Source organism: Papilio machaon, chromosome 8 (assembly GCF_912999745.1).
Source record: "Papilio machaon chromosome 8, ilPapMach1.1, whole genome shotgun sequence".
NCBI lineage: Eukaryota > Metazoa > Arthropoda > Insecta > Lepidoptera > Papilionidae > Papilio > Papilio machaon.
In genome coordinates, this window is record NC_059993.1 from 4693311 (window position 1) to 4711181 (window position 17871).

Here is a 17871-nt window from a genome sequence, read left to right on the forward strand (position 1 = left end):
CGGGAATTACTGTAAAGCCGATAAGTATCGAGTTCATCTCGACCAATTTTATGTGTCGGCGAAGCTTGATAAAGTATAATAAGGTTTCTGTTTACCAATCTATTTGTTTTTGAGAGTTTTCGATCAAAAAGTCTGTTAAGTTTAGTCATTTACTAAGAAAGATGAATTTTAAAATTCTTATTTTTTGTAACTTAAATTTTTTACCTTATTTTGTTCTCTGGGATCTGTTTTTTAATATCGAGGATTATAAATATTACAAGCTCTAAACTTACATCACTATTGCAATGAAATCTAAAGAGCAGTTGTGTGATTCGTCATTCGAAAGGGCCCCTTTTATTTTGCAAAATGTCAAATAGCTACCGTCGAACAAGTATTACACAATAAATTAAATCAGATTAACACTTGCCTAGCGGGACGCTTCGTGAAAGCTTTTTAATCAAGATTAGGGTAACAAAAAGTAATTCTTTCCATTTAAATTTTGTATTGACAAAAGGGACCCCAAAATCCTATTCGGATAAAAGAATCACACATGTCCATTACAACCCTTTGTACAGATTATATCTTGCTGTGAATACAGAAGTACGCGTGAAAATAACTATAAAAGTTTGTTGAACTATTATTATTTCGTAAAGCAACAAGCAATGAAATTACTGTTTTATTAATAAAGATATCATGTCGATTTGTTTGAGAATAAGGTGTAGGTGATATGGATCATTTATTTAATGAAAAAGCTCTTTGTCGCGTTTTTCTGTATGAATATAATTTATCATATCCAATAAGTTTTATGTTGTATTTCCTTTGATACATTATATGGCAAGCGAGCTTGAGTTTGAGCGTAAATACTTTTGCGCTTTATAAAACGATCGATGTTTCGGCGAAGTTACTTGCCTATGAAACTGTGTAAAGAGAAAATAGTACGCGTCGATATTCTAGTAAATATTGCGTAATTATTTTAAAGTTAAAGTGCTGTAAGTGAAAGATGCTGTGAGCAAATTTTTTTTCAAATAGGTGTAAATGTCGTGGAAGATCTAATTTGTGTGATATAAAAAAAAACGATTATTGATTTGTAATTTATTTATTATTAGCTGTCGTTCGCGACTTCATCCGCGTGCAATTAAGATAAATTTAATTAGTAGCCTATGTATTCATCCAGACTATGTTCTACATCTATGCCAAATTTCATCGAGATCCATTGAGTCGTTCCGAAGATACCTTCAAACAAATATCCATCCATCCATCCATCTAAACATTCGCATTTATAATATTAGTATGACTTATGATTTGCCGTACATGCTCATTTACAGTCCACGTCCATAATCCGTGATAAATGTCTGTTTGTCATATTTCTTTTAAAGAAAAGATCTTCCAAAGTATCATAAAAATCTACTACTTCAAACAAGTCTTAATTTCAAGCACCATTTTAATTCAGTCGTTTATTACAATCCAATTATTAAAATGACGTAACAATTAAAAAAATCCCGTTATTATTCCTCAAAAACCTTGAATATCAACTGAAATTATAATAAAAGGAAAAGCTTCTACTCTTAAGGATGTCCATTAATGGTCTTGGGCGAGAGGCCGTACCTTATTAGCCCGAGCTATTGTTTCCCTACAACGTGCCGTTGCGGTTTCCCCTGCGCTTACCACATGCTGCGTAGTTAGTCCCTCCTAATTAGAAGGGTTTGTGGCAAACCACGGGCGAAGAAAGGAAACTATCGGTAAATATGATCGTGGTTATTGTGTGCAATATGACTAACGAGCCCGACAAAGAACGAGTGGCGCTTTGAATGTTTAAATGATAAATGTGCACCACAAGATTTATAATGCGATGCGTACGTTCTCTGGGTTCATCGCTACGATACTAATGTATGATTCTCTATAAACGATCTTTTCCAAGTAGTATAATTATTTCTCTTTTGGTAACATTCGTATTCTAATATCGTTTCATAAATTTTATTTTCATAAGTTGTATTCTTTCAACAAATTTCCCCGATTTTGCGTAATCCGTTTAATCCGTCTGTATTCGAGAATCAGATATTATTAACCACTACTTTTGTTTTGCGAAAATGTTATTAAAAATGACTTTAGTTGCAAAAATATAAACCAAACTAATGATGTAAATTATGTTTCTAGTCAATATAAAATTAAGTAATATCGTGAGGTACATAAATCTATTGTTTAACAGAAAGAAAACACAAAACGGAAAACATTAATCATGTTGTCGACCCATCCAGCTATTTGCGAGTTTTTTTCTCCGATTCCATTTTAGTTACGAGACTGACAAGTGTTTGTTGAGGAAACACTTTCCGCGTCTGCTTGTTTTTCTAGTTCCCACCTCATTATTGATTTACTAACAACTTCGGTTGTGAAGATAAACCATTTTTATAACATTCACACTGATGCAAGAAAAGGGAATTCATTAATAACAAAATGTTTTGTAAAAAGAAAAAAAAACTAAACATAAAGCGATCGAAAAAAAACGTCTGTAATTCAAGATTCAATCCTGGATCAAAGCTGTATCAAAAAGAGTTTCAGATATACATATAGAGTTTGCCTTTCTGTACCGAGGTAAAGGATTTGTCAGCCTTCTAGAAAGGGCCCAATTATTTAGGTCCAGTTCTAATCAAAATGAAAATTGTTTCGAAATTCAAATTAGTACACCGATTTGATTGGTCCATTGTCTGTGAACGTATTGCCCTTTAACAGGACAATACAACGTAAAATAAAGAAGGCGGCGATTGAGTCTGGTAGACAAATCTGGTCGATGTCGGCCGCGACAGGGGGACGCCGACGCAGATAGTAAATTTACTTGGCGCCAAGTTGTCGCCACGAATCTCAGATCACCCTATTTTTCTAAATTGACCCTCAATATTTTTAGTCTTAATATAATATTACAACAAACCGAAAAGATTGAAATCATGAAAGTATATAACCCAATTTTAAAGTTTCTAACTGTCGGAAATCTACATTATCTATATTATCACAGTATCATAATATCGGTAAAATTAAAATCCATTAACATTTTTGTGTAAATATGAATATAAATATTAATTTTACGAAAACGGACCAAGTTTATTCAGCACCCTAGATAATCTTTGTAGCGATATAATTTCGAAAACCTGTAAAACTAGCTTACAATTTATTTGATACAAGGCATTTTTGAGTTATTGAACATTTATTCAATATTTGGAGTTTTTAAATAAATAAATTGTGTTTAAATTTATCACATGATAATATTTACAGTATGTACTCAAATATCGTATTTTTCCGCACGGCCTGAAGTCGAATTGATGCGGTTTGCGATGCTTCCATGCGGAATGCATGAACTGAAAATAAACTGACATCCAAATGTGAGAATACGAATAATACTTAGGTATGTTGTGATGTAAGATTTTTCCTTTACGTCTTTGAAGACACGTCTACGGGCAATTTACTCGATCTTTTGAAAACACGTAACCCCAATAAATTCAGATGCCAATCTTTGATTGGATATTTATTTTTATCGAATGTCATCTTTATATTTTTGTCTTTTCGGGTGATCTGTTATAAGGATTAGGACATTTATTAGACAAGAATGATCCATAAGGGCTATTATTTTACGATAACGGGTAAGAATCGAAGTAAATATATTTATAATATACAATTTTGATTTTTTATCTTTTCCGTACATGAAAGTTAAAAAAATATGTATTTTGTTCTAGTTTAACAAATATGCTCATAGCAAGGAGATTTTACACTTTCGTTATTTATTACGTTACTTTAGCTTCATTCGCACTCTCAGCTTATATATTGCATTAAACGGGAATTTAGTTCATTTGAGTGCAAAAGTTGTAAATTTAAGCAGCGTAACTGAAAACGTCACATCCCCACCGATGTGTTTGCCCAATTTTGACTAACGGATATTTTTAATCTACACATATTTTTACTTTATATTATTCCTTTTCGGTTCGAAGGTTGAAGGTTTCGATTTTAATGGACTACTATATTTAATTTGTTGTACTTAATCGGATTTTTATTTTGCAAGCAATGAACATTTGATATTGTTCTCTATTTTTTCTATCCTTGAATATTTTTGGATGAACGGTTCTAATTATTGTTATGATAAAGTTAGTTTTACTATCTAAAATCTTTACCCTTGAGTGACCTTAAAATAATCGTGAGTTGCCGAAATAGACGGACTTTGCCTTTAATGTTAAAGGCCAAGAGAAAACACACCCCTTCAGTGTGAAGGTTAGCGCTCATGTTTACGTAGGACTTTTTCTTTAATTCCACATCATTATATCTATTTCAGTAGAAATATTTTCAGATTCTTTTTATATGTATAATTCACTAGAATTACTAAAGTACTACCACTTATTTTTACTGATACTTAATAGGTTTAAGTATCTGCTAAAACAATTTATAGCTACTAATAAATTATTTTTACTTTTATAAAGTCGTAAATTTATGAGTCTTTAAAATGAATTAAACAAGTTTAATCATTCCTTCAGTTAATTATTTACCGTTAAAAAAAGAAAAACAAAGTGTAAGACTAGGCCATGTTATAAGTAAGAATAAATTGTTATTCGAATTTGTCCTTACTTCGAATGACGTAAGGTTTTAAATAAAAATAAAAGCTCACAACCTTGACATACCTGTTTCGTAACTCTCACCTCTCCGTTTTCCCAACTGACTGATATATTTTAAATGTATGCTGGAGCTCTTACCAAAATTACTAATATTTTGAAAATAGTATGGGGAAAACATATTTTTGAAAAGAAAACATATTTTTGAAAAGAAAACATATTTTTGAAAAGAAAACATATTTTTGAAAAGAAAACATATTTTAAGACGCATTCCCTGCAGAATGCTTGATGTAAGTTTAAACGATTAGAGGAAAAGAGTATAAATATGATTAATTAAACCATAATTATTAAAAGTTCCTTCACCCAATGAGCTTTCTCTCAGGATCACCGTCGTGTTCTTTTTATTATATTGAAAAATAACATGTAATATAATGTTTTATCTCTATTATTTTCTTAAAAAATAAAAGAGATCACCATATATATTCGTACTTCGGCAATGGAAATAGTTATCAAGCGTTGTTCTAATAGTCGTCGTGTGTTTCAGTTCCTAGCGCTAGTGAATAGAAACATGGTGGCCAATATGAGCTTGCAGTATCGACAGATGACAATGTTCGCGCCAACTAACGAAGCCTTCCAGAGATACAACGACGAAATGGACGACAATCTTGTACTGTATCACATATGTAAGTCCAGTCTATTACGGATATATCAAGATGTCACGGCGGAGAATTTCACTTGTAGGATGTATTAACTCTCATTGACTTTTCAGCCAACTTAGCTACAACTCTAACGAACTTAGATTACGCGATATCATCAGAGTTAGACGGCAATCCTCCACTTTGGATCACACGTCGTCGTGATACAATGCATGATGATATTTACGTGAACAATGCCAAAGTATATATCACAAGATCTTATCAAGCTGTTAATGGAAAAGGTAAACTACAGGTAAGATTTTTCAATCTATTTTATAATAACGTTAACAAAGAACATTTTACTTTCCATATTAAATAAGCATAATAAAATTGAATGATAAATCAAACAGCATAACAATTGTTATTCAAATAAGTTCATGTTACCGGGACACTTCACTGCCGTTACAATTACATTAATACATATTGATGTCTTTGTTTTGTCAAAGATGATGAAAGGGATGACAATATGTATTAAAACAAATGCACATCAGTGGAGTTCTACGATTAGGAACTACGAGTAACAGTTACAATATCAGTGTTTTATTACCAGTCAATACGGTATGATTGATACTAAAATTATATATGAAGATATAATCGCTTAATGATAACTGAATCTATGTCTAGTATTTTAGTAAATGGAACACCTAATTACAAATTATTTTATTCACAGATAACTGCCGAACATTATAAAGTTTTTTATTCATTATAGTTGCACGTATACACCAAATAAACACTAGGCGTATACGGAGAAGTCTTTATATGTTATATGCTCATATACTTCTTAAGTAATAATAAATCTGATATAAACAAACGCACTTTAATAATTAATATTTATATTTAATACGTACTCAAGAGTCCAATTTGTCCAAATAAATCGATTTAATATTCAGGACAGATAGTGAGTAAAATCATTTCGGGCGACAAAATGGCTGGATTCCACGATTGTTCATTAAAAGGATTGAAAGCGAGTACATTATGCAAATTTTGTGCTAAATAATAAAGTTTGTTTAGTGATTTCTGTGCCATTATACGAAGCCGATGTTGTGTGTTGTGAATGGAAATCTTCAAAGCATCTTCATAGCCTAATGTGTTTAATTGATATAATTAGACAATGGCAGATTTACGCCTTACGATCTTAATGGAGTGGATTGATTTATTAGGGATTAACGTGATGGTATCAAAGTCACTGCTAATATTAGATAAATATGAATTGTTAATTACTGTTTGAGAATGTTAAAGGTATTGGATATGTATGAAATTCATATACTACTTAATATCAGAGTCAGTTGTTAAATGATCGTTTAAAATACTCTTACAGTTCTCTGAGTGCGATATTTAGTCTTGACGATGATATGTATAACTATCAACATTATGATGTAGAAAAAATGTATGTAAAAATGAATTCATATTTTTGGATTAAATGTAATTTTTTTTTATTTAATTTTTTGTCATAGGTTCTCCATGTAATAGACCAAGTACTGCAACCGCTGCAGCCGCTTGGACCAATGTCGACGACCACTCCCGTCTACAATCCTAATGCCTATCAATTCTTAGAGCATTCCGATGTATTCAATATAGGCCAGCACAGATTAAGGTAATCAATATATATGAACACTACATGTCGCCTACACCGTCCGCGTGGTTTAATAAATGCTTAATTAGTAGCATATGTGTTCTTCCAGACTATATTCTAAACCTATGCGAAATTTCATCCAGATCCGTTGAGCCGTTCTGGAGATACTCTCAAACAAACATCCATTCATCTAAATAATCGCATTTCTAGTCTTAGTATGAAGTATGATTATTATTCAATGATCGTGTCAAAAAATATCAATATTAATCAGCTTGATTTTCCACTCATCCAAAAAATATATTTTTATTCCTTTCATTCGCTTTGAAAAATCTTAACAATTTCTAATGTTTGTGCATTGAAAAGTCACAATTAGAATAAACGCGCAATTAACAGGTAATAACTTTAACCTTAATGTTAAAGATTGCTTTTATTATAATACTTGAAATAATAAGCAATGAGGTTTAATGTTGATTTTGCGTGTTTCAGTAACATATAAGAAAATGAATTTAAAAAATTTTCAACTCTTAAAATTTTCATATCAAAAAAAATCAAGCTGACGCTTTTCTAGGGTTAATGTTCTTTTCTTGTATTTTATGAAAATATAACTTAAAAAAATATTACAGAGTTTAAAACTACTGATTGGATTTTAATAATAAACTTGAAATAAACAAAACACTTAATAAAGGCGACTCAAGTAGGATTTGAGAACAATAATTACGAAAAATAGTTTTACAAAAGGTCGTAGCCATTTATAAACCTTACCGTAAAGATTACAGAAAACTCATTAAGCTACGTATTCCGCAGGTCTTTTCGGCAAAAAGTAAATCAACTTCAAAAGAAGGAAGTTTTCAACGCTGACGGGAGGCATACATTTTTTATACCCGTGGAAGAAGGATTTAAGGTAGGAGATATGAAATTAAATTACTTCCGGATTTTATTGAAATTTCATCCAAAAAACGTTTATAATTCGATTGTTCCTAAAGATTCTTAAATGAAAGAACCTTTTTACCAACGATGATAACTTTATAAATTCTACTTTGTTTTATTATTCCATAATAAAATTAAAATTTTGTTATAGCCAACTGCTCGGTCAGATTTCATAGATGAAAAAGTGATAGACGGCCACGTGATCCCCCATCACGTTTTGTTCACTAAAGCGACACCCGAGGGTCAGGAGTTTGAGAGTTTGGCATTCAGTGATAACGTCAAAGTGATCATATCCTTCAGTGTTGCTGTTAATGGACAAGAAGAATTAAGTAAGTTGTTACAAAGATAATACAATGTAAAATAAAAGAAAATTAATTGAATGACACCCTCCTATCCGTGGGTTTATGAAACCAAAATCTTCGTTTAAAACAAATTGTTCCCTCTGTTATGTTATAGAAATTTTAGTCTCAGAAACCCACGGTAAATCAGTTACATCGTTAAGGCGAAAATAGGAACAAACATGTAAGCTATTCTGTTCTTGTAGGTTTTTACTGCAAACATCGAAGAGAATAGAATCCATGATCAGCAAAAAAATATAACGTTAATGGTATTTTAAATTCATGAAACTAATATTATTGTGTTTCATAACAGCTTATGTGAAATCTAATACGGTGGCTGGTGATGCGAAACACACAAGAGGCGTGGTACTTGCTGATATCGTTAGAGCGAACATACCAGTTAAGAACGGCGTCGTACATCTCATTCAGAGACCTTTAATGGTCGTTGATACCTCTGTTATTGATTTCCTGAAGGTAAGCATTGGCAGCTACGATCCATAGAACAAATGAGTTGTGTATTGAGATATGTAACTCGTTTCGAAAGATTGGTTGCTATCTAATGTGTGTTGCATGGAGAAGTAAATATTAATAATTGAAGTAACTAATTGTTTAATTTGGTGATAAGGAATAAGAATTTAATTTAATGATATACAAAATGTGAGGTATCAGGGGGTCAAAGAAATGATAAATATTTATGATACTGAAACACAACACTATTACACACTTTATAACAACAGTATTTTCTTATTAACTACAATATTTTGTTTTATTTTGTTAAGTAGGATTCAGTTTTAGTTGCTTCTTAAATTATTAAAAAATATATATGAGATAATTTTTTTGACGTTTGTCATTACTTATCGCTACATTTATGTGGAAACCAGGCTATGAAGGTAACATGAAAACGTTTGCTTTTTTATCACGTTTTGTGATTATCTTTTTACTTGTTAATATTTTGTCGTTTCATGGAAATGAAATTTCATCGATAATTTTGGCACTTTATTAATACATTTATTATCTACGATTTTATATAAATCTTGTACGACAGGTTTATATTTCGATAATTATCATTTTTATAGTAGTATTTTATTATATTGGTACATTGTATTCGATTGCTTAGTTTTGATACATTTTCCAAATAATAATAACATTCTATATTATTTTTTATACATTAATGTTATGTTTATTGGACATCGTTATTTTTTTGTTATGTTATTACTTCTATCCGAATCGTTCGCAAATGACGTTTAAAGGTATGTATCTAAATATTAACTTACCTGGTCATAGTCACAGTCTTATATTTCTTGTTTTAGATGTGTTCTGTTAATACCAGACCAATTAATATTATTAAAGCCTAAGTTATTATTATCATTTACTATTATAATCATTTTATTATAATTTAATTTTAGTTCTATTAAGTTATTTTTTATTTATTACTTTTTAACCGTAAAAGGTACAAAATCTGGTGGCATGGGGAGATCAAGAGAGTGCCTTGAGTTCAGAACTAAATATAACGGTATATTATTATAAATTTGTAGTAGTGGATTATTTTATTTACAAATATTTTATGTAAGCAATATTTATCACTCTGTTTCATGTATTTATGCGTCCTAACCCGTGGATCCCGCATGACATTAACAACTTTAGGGTATTGTAAGTATTAAATCACGTAGCATGATTAGCTTTCGCAGCATCCCCGCTAATGCATAATAACTATACTTATATTTTCTGTCATGTTTGTACTTTGTTTTATTGAATTAGTAAAATTGCATAGTGTAAATAAGGTAAGTACATGTGTAGAGAGTCGAAAAATCAATACACTTGTTATAAATATTTTGTTGTATATTTCTGGTCTATGGATACCGTATGTATTGAGAGAATTATTTATAATCCTAGGTACTAAATTTAAAAAAATTTTTTTTTTATAAAAATGATAAAAAAGTGAACTTCTAACTTTAGATGCTAGTGTTACGCGTCACAATATGCTGCTTTTTGCCTTCGGTGTTTTCACGGTGTATGATATTAGGTTCACTTATCACTTCATTAAAAACACATCGCAGTGAACTACTGAACCAATTTGAAAAATTCTTTCTCTTTTGGGAAGGTACACTATCCCCGAATGCTATAGGCTATATGTCTTTCTTTAGACTAACTAGATTAACTTTTAACTTCACGCGAAAGAAATCGCGCGCAACTGCTAGTGTTAGATATAATAAAAATGTACGAAAATACTTAATGTAAATTATAACATGGCAACATTATTGCAGGAAAAAGAAGATGGTCCCCTTTGCAAGTTCTACGAGGTAATAATGGACTTGGGTGAAAATAATCAGTTCCTGAACGAGTTAACTTTGGCAAAGGATATAACTTTGTTCGCACCTTCTAATGAGGCTTGGAACGAGAATAGTGTTCAGAATATTATTAGGTAATTGAAATTTAGTTATACCATAGAAAACGACTGCTCTATTTCTACGACTCTTGTATTACTACACATCATTGTAGTCTCTTTTTTTGTCTAAAAGAATGTACGAGACAGCAATTTTATGAAGTGTCACGACAATATAATTCTACGGTTAGAATGTCCTGATGTGTATATAACAAACTATTTTGATTATGTACATTGTATTTGACGTTTTTTTTAATACTAATTATGGATTTTTGTTGCAGAAATCACCAAAAGCTTAGGGAAATATTAAAGTTGCATTTAGTAAGGGAAAGGTTACCACTAGATGCTATTATTCACAACAATATGAATCAGGTTTGTAAAAAGTATTTTAATTTTGTATTTTAACATGGGAACAGATTTTCCTAATATATAACTATTTAAGGCATTGATTTAACACAAATTGATAGATTTCTTAAAGCAGTAACAATTTCAATTGTAATTAAAGTTTGTACTATGTATTAACTTTGACTATAATTATGCATACGTAGAATTATCGATTTAAACATTTATTTAAATTTAAATATTATTACAATATCTTGCAATTCATCTATTCGATATTTGTTTTCTGTCGGCTGCCGCTATCGGAACAGCTTCCAGGATCTGTATGTTGATATGTATTTATAAATATCCAATAAATGTTTTAGATGAAAGTATTTATGTGATATTTATGTTTCGAAGTTCAGTTACCAGTGTCGTTATTTGTAGGCATGAACCATAAATGACCTATGTACCTTTACTGTATTACTTCAAAAAATACTGTTTTTTTAAACACATGTTTTAACCCTTTGACCGCCGGATATTGATATTTTGGACGTCAACGAGATCATAAAATGTTTAGCTTTGACTATGTATCTCATAAATTGTTATTTATTTGACTAGATCGCATTTTTTGCATAATAATGTTTCACTGGCCGTGATTTCTAGTAATGTCTTATATCAGCATCAGTGTGCGATGCAAGGGTTGACATGTGTTTAAACTAAAATGTTATTCTAACACTAAGTTTTTTACCTATATGGTTAGGCTCTTATTATTTTATTTCGCTAAAAGCATGCGATAATTTGTGCAACTAGATCTTGTATTAGAACATGTTATCGTATATGTTTCTTACATAGTGACTGGATGATGTTCGATGAGATGTTTTTATACATATAATTAGACATTGGAAACTTATAGTAATTTATTATACAAGGATTGTTTCAATATTGTATTTTTATAGATATACCAAGCACCGACCGCCGCTGCACGAAAGTATCTCTACTTCAATGTAGTAAACAGTAATTCGAATCAGACGCTAACTGTGGAGGGCGGCGGAGTGAACGCTACAGTCACGCAGCCCAACATAGCGGCAACTAATGGATTTGTACACATAATAGACAGAGTACTAGGTGTACCGTACACAACTGTGTTCGAAAAAATAAAAACGGATCCAATGCTCAAGTGAGTCATGTTTTTAAAATTAAACAAATGACTTAAATCTCGTTGAAAAGGAAAGTTTTTCAATCTTATGATTCAAGATTTTGCATAGAATTTAGCACTGCTGGGGGTTAATATGTGACGCAACATGATGAGGCGATTTCTATTTAAATTACTAAATTCATTCTAATTTTATAAAAAAAAAGTAAAAAATAACGAGTATAAAATTAACCCCGAGTTAACCAATAAAAACAATACTGTAATTTCAATTGTAGTACTCGTATTTCAATCTCATTGTTTATACTCTTTATTTGTCAATTTAAACTCTGTGTAATTGTACAGCATAACGTATAACTTGGGAAAGCGGCAAATGTTTAATCACCAACTGAATGAAATGGAACATCGATATACATACTTTGTGCCGCGGGATCACGCCTGGTTGAAGTTCCAAATTAGACATCCGTCCGCTTACAAGGCTTTGTTTAGAGAGGATTATGGTTATTACGTAAGTAGAAAACAAAACAATTCATATCATAAAACAGTTAACGTTTAAATATAAAAGTTTTCTTCGTGATTGTGTATTATTTTACTGCGAATGAACATAATATTTTTTCTCAATATTTTTTTTTCATAAGTCAGAAATTCCTTAAAACAGAATTATATTTCAGACAAAGCAAATTTTGGAAAGACACGTGATTAGAGCGGGAAGATCTTACACCGTGTCTGATTTAAAACTAATGGCGAACGAAACTCATCCTATTATCTTACCAACCACCCGAGATCCTCTTAAACTGCGAGTAAAGGAATCCGACAAAAGTAAGTACCACTTTAAAGTGTAGTACTGCGTCAGAGTTTTTATTTTTATTCTAAGGGAACGCAAGGGGTCACCTAAGTTAATGCGAGCTTCACCACTTAATATTCCATCATTAAAGTAAGCAAAGAGGTGCTTTCACGTTTTAGTTTTCTCTAGTAATGATAATGTTCTGTGATAACTGAATAGCTATGTAATGTTTGGAGGATAGATAATGATATTACATATATAATTTTCTCCCACAGATTATTACGTGGAATGGAATGGGCACTGGATTCACGTGTTCAGACCCGACGTGGAGTGCACTAACGGTATTATTCACGTAATAGATGAACCTTTTGTCTTGGAGAGCGACATACGGCTCACGGGCAGTGCTGAGAAAACCCGCGTAGCATACACATATTTCTTACTTTTCGTTTCCTATACATTCGTTAAAATTTTAGGCAATTAAGTTAACGGTTCTTCTTTACTCTAAATAATGAAATAAACTATATTCTAATTTATTTTTTTCTTAAATAAAACAGCAATCGAAAACCATAGACAAGATATTCGTTATGAAATCAATCAAAAATATCAACTTCAACTAAATACAGGGATGCACTTATTTGGAATGGATTTAATTTTCTGACTTCTGGCGTTTTATTCCATTTTTGAATTATACAATTTTAATACGTGAAAGCTCTGTTTTATCAAACTTATTGTAATGGTTACCAATATATTATACAAGTAGGGGGATTGATATTGTAATGAAAAATAAGGCATTGCTAATCAAGGTTACAAGTACTTATCAATTCTAGATAATACACTGCCAGGAAAATTTATTGAGATATTTCATAGCAATTCTAATATAGTTATACAACATTGAATATACATATATGTAAACATTTGAATCGCTTATCGCTGCATCTGTTCTCACTGTAGTATGTTAAACGAATTTGAAATAATGAAATTAGATAAAAAAAATATTAATGTGGTTATAAAATTATAATGCGTATACACGTTTAATAGATATTAAAATTGTCCAAGTTATAGTTAAAAATTATCTTTTTAATACAGAATACTAGTTCCAATTTCGACGTTAGAATATTTATCGATTCAAAAATATAATGAAATATTTTTCATTGTAAATAAAGATTTATTATATACATTTTGAAAAGTACCTAATTACCGGATATATATATGCTTATTTAATTTATACATAGATACTTAGACGATTTTTTTTAAATAATAAAAACTAAATGAAAGTACTAAATTTATTTACATCATTTTAAGCCGTATAATTGGAACTAGTGGTTTATTTATATATTATTTGAATAGTTTCATCTATGCTATATATACATTCCAAGTTATACATATGTTTGAAATGTATTTAAAAGTATTTATAAAATGATTATGTCTATAATGTTGATTACGTAACGAGATTGTTTATTTAATTTTAAAACTTTAGTGATCACGTATTTATAACGTTATATCAGAAATGATCAACTTTGTCTATAATACTGTGTATTTCGACTGTTTTGAGACTTGTATTGATACATATTGTTCTCTCTATTGTTTTCAAAGAGAATGTAAGGGTTTACAATATGCGTCCAAACAAGTGTCACTTTGGTTGTAACCCGAAGATAGAAATAATTTTGCGGAATAAAGAATTATAAATTTTCGTGAATTAATTAATTTTATATTTGTATATAGAATGTGTTCGAGACAAAAATGCAATTGTGACTATCAAATAGATTTATTGAAATTGTGTAAATAATTAATATAAGTTATTTTTAATGTTCTTATCATTCTTATTTTACGGAATTCATGAAACGTTTTTGAAATCTTATCTCTCTTAAAGTTTAGTGGTAGATTATAGTTATTTTAATTGACAAGATAATTAAATTATTTCTTATTTTTATAAATTATCAACAGTTTCAAAGACACAATCGCGAAAAATATGATACTGGTAATTATAAAATTGAAAACCTATATAAAAAGAAATGTTTATTGTAATTTCACATTTCAAATTATGAATTTTAATTTTCTTTAACAGTGACATAATTTCGTATAACTTTTAACATTTAGTTTAAGTAAAAAATAAGTTAATAGAGGTGTGGATCAAACCAAAGCTAAATGCTATTCATGTATTACTTGCTAAACTTAATTAAATCTTAATAAATAAAGGACAATGTAAGGGAAGCATTGACTATCGCTTTCATATTACTTGGGTGTTGAATAAAATCGTTTCATCTTTCAGGCGTTTGAATGTAGTATGTAATAATCATGACAATATAATTTTTATGAAGCATTTAGATGAATCTTTAATAAAAGTCGCTAAAGTGTCGACATTAATATAAAACTTCAATATATTGTCAAATTATTTAAGATTTGTAAGACAAAATGTACCTACCTATCGTGTTTAATAAATAAAAAAATTACAAAAGCCTTTTTTTCATTTGTTAACCAATTTTACTTACAAGGCCCTTGATTTTTTGAATAGCAAAAATGTACAATTTATCTGCGAAAATAGCCAGCGTAGTTGGATGTGTGCAGTCCAAACTTATTAGAAGAGTTCATAATTTGAAAATCATGACAAATTGTTAAGAAAACATAACATGATGTTTACACATAGTACGTAAAAAATGTAGCATAAAATAGCAAGCAATAAATACACAATAGGCTCCAATTGTAGTTTTGCGGTTTATATTTCTGTAGGCGCTTTACGATAAATGTTAATCCTACATTTCTGCTATAAAATTATAACATCTTTTAGAGTCAAACAATAATTTTGGATAATTCTTATTTTATAAATTTTTATGTATATTCACTAATACAAAAAACATCACATAAGGTATGGATTTGCGTATTTAGGGATGTACTTTTACATAAAAATTATTAAACTCAAAAAATTAATATTAGACAAGACATAATATCTTCCCAACGCCTACATTTTACACATAAGGTATAGTTGGTTCGCTCGCGTGATAGATAAATGTTTGTAGAAATAGTTTATCATTGATCCCGATCGTAAAGTTTAATAACATAATATCCGATATGATGATGAACTTTGATACACCGTTCATAGATAACTCTCGGGGTTAAGTGTAATCTGAAACAAATAGTTATCAATTTAACGCATTACGCATCACTCACTGAAGTTTAATTTGTATTTAAATATTGTTAAATGTACTGGGAAAAAATGTAATGTAACCTCAACCAAAACTCAAACTTCAAAGTCTTGAAGAACAGAAATTTTTAAGAATAATTTAAGTTTACTCGGAGAAATAAAGTTCAAAGTGGACTTAACTACCTATTCATATGGATTTTGCGGTTAAATTAAATGACATGAAAACTTGTCTTTGTTTTTTATGTTGTTGATATACAATTTAAAAAATGTTACTTATAACAGGACTGACAAGAGGGTAATATTGTTTGTTTATTTAAGTACTTTACATTAAAAAAAAATTCATGGTACTTTAGCCTCACAATGAGGCAGTTTAATAAGCAGTTAATTACAACGCTGCGCTCTTCCTCCTGTGAACTCGTCAGATAAAAACTCATTATAAAAATGTCAGATAAGCCACGGACGCCTGTCGAGAGTTGCCATTACTTTGTGTTCCTATTCATGCTATAGAACTTAGAAATTAATAAACTGCAAAGTCATTTTTTAAGAATATACTATGATTTCGCATAGATATTTTCACTCGGATACCATCATTGCTAACTTTTTAGTATGTACTATTTTAAAACTTTATCAGTATTACACAAATTAAGCCTATGAAATTCTATCGGAAAATTGTATTTCAGCATAAGTACATTCATATTATTAATTGATCAAGACCGCATTTTGCAAGCCTGCGTATAATAATGGTTGAATAACCATGATTTATAAAAATCAGGACTTAGTGTTTTAGTGACGGTTCCTAGCTGTTGACGTATGTTTACGCTTAAATATATTTGACACTCAGGATTTAAAAAAAATACCCAAAATGGAAAAATTGTCATTTATTTGTTGGGCAATAAAATATACTTAAATATGAGTATCATTATATTATGTATATGTAATATATGTAAAAACAAAGTGACTAGGTACAAGCAATGCACGAACTGTCCAAATCACAGCGGCACACTTTAAAGGGAAGATTTCCGTCAAACGCTTTGTTGTAGTCCCACAAAACTGTCACACTGCCGCTCACCGAAGGCTCTTCCGATTCATTTTTGAATTCAAACGATTCGCAATAAACTGTATCCACTAATAGTGTTGCAATTATAACATGCTCCTTTCCATTGACATTAATTCTACATTTCCACGGAGTGAATGCCATATACAAATAAATCTGAGTTATTTTCACAGATAACTTTTGTCTCTTTCCACTCTTTAACACTAACTCCTGTGTATCTGCGACTCTTGGACAGAAAGTTTCACCTGACATAAGAGCTGCCACGTTTTTCGGATAAATAACATTGTCATTGCCACAAGATTGTTTCGTACACCGACTTTTAGTCACACACCATGTACAGAAACTTTTTCTTAAACATCCAGAACAAGAAGTTATTGTATTACATAAATCCTCTTCGTTTGATAAACAAGAAGGTAGAAATATTACAAATAATATTAAAATTATTTTAGTTTGAATCACATGAATCTTCATATTTATTAATCTGGAAAAGTGTAACTATCTGCATATAATATGAAACACTTTATAAGGTAAAGCTTCTAACACAGCTTACCTATTCTAAATTTCAAAGTCAACTGAAAGGAAATGAAAATAATCAGAAGTGCAATATTCCTTCTCTATATATAAGAATTATTTATAATTACTGACACGCATTTCTTGAACCAATTGATAATAAGGTTAGATGTATTTATAACATTGTAATTATTTTCTGAACATAAACAAGGGAATAAGAACTTTAACGCATTATTTCTAATGCACAACTCAGATCACTCACGAGTCCTATATATACAATTTCGATTATTATTATTTTCACATTATTTTACTTAATAAAATATAATCCAAAACTAAACGAATACTTTACACACTTTGTATTTATTTGACGTATAAAAATGCTCGAAAATTCCTTTTCAAATTGTCGAATCCCGGAAAATTCACGACTTATAC

At 30.2% G+C, this 17871-nt stretch overlaps 2 protein-coding genes across 5 annotated transcripts in view; one reads left to right on the plus strand and one right to left on the minus strand.

Moving 5' to 3' along the window:
* LOC106717861 (fasciclin-1) overlaps nucleotides 1-13666 on the plus strand; it is a 30156-nt gene extending 16490 nt beyond the window's left edge. Inside the window, exons 2-16 of one of the 4 annotated variants that reach the window (XM_014511796.2) lie at nucleotides 5110-5248; nucleotides 5335-5513; nucleotides 6715-6854; nucleotides 7638-7734; nucleotides 7912-8089; nucleotides 8412-8572; nucleotides 8980-8988; nucleotides 9549-9611; nucleotides 9743-9748; nucleotides 10363-10520; nucleotides 10763-10853; nucleotides 11759-11979; nucleotides 12298-12460; nucleotides 12624-12771; nucleotides 13012-13666. In XM_014511796.2, coding sequence (XP_014367282.2) covers nucleotides 5110-5248; nucleotides 5335-5513; nucleotides 6715-6854; nucleotides 7638-7734; nucleotides 7912-8089; nucleotides 8412-8572; nucleotides 8980-8988; nucleotides 9549-9611; nucleotides 9743-9748; nucleotides 10363-10520; nucleotides 10763-10853; nucleotides 11759-11979; nucleotides 12298-12460; nucleotides 12624-12771; nucleotides 13012-13217 — 1959 coding nt within the window. In that variant the 3' untranslated portion in view covers nucleotides 13218-13666. The remainder of the gene's footprint in view (nucleotides 1-5109; nucleotides 5249-5334; nucleotides 5514-6714; nucleotides 6855-7637; nucleotides 7735-7911; nucleotides 8090-8411; nucleotides 8573-8979; nucleotides 8989-9548; nucleotides 9612-9742; nucleotides 9749-10362; nucleotides 10521-10762; nucleotides 10854-11758; nucleotides 11980-12297; nucleotides 12461-12623; nucleotides 12772-13011) is intronic. The other 3 variants (XM_014511803.2, XM_014511811.2, XM_014511819.2) reach the window with 3 other exon arrangements.
* A 3101-nt stretch (nucleotides 13667-16767) lies between these two features.
* On the minus strand, nucleotides 16768-17400 carry LOC123721197. Its single transcript, XM_045679072.1, has one exon. It carries the CDS (start codon nucleotides 17398-17400, stop codon nucleotides 16834-16836), a length of 567 nt encoding a protein of 188 aa, XP_045535028.1. The 3' UTR covers nucleotides 16768-16833.
* Nucleotides 17401-17871: the final 471 nt, after the last annotated feature.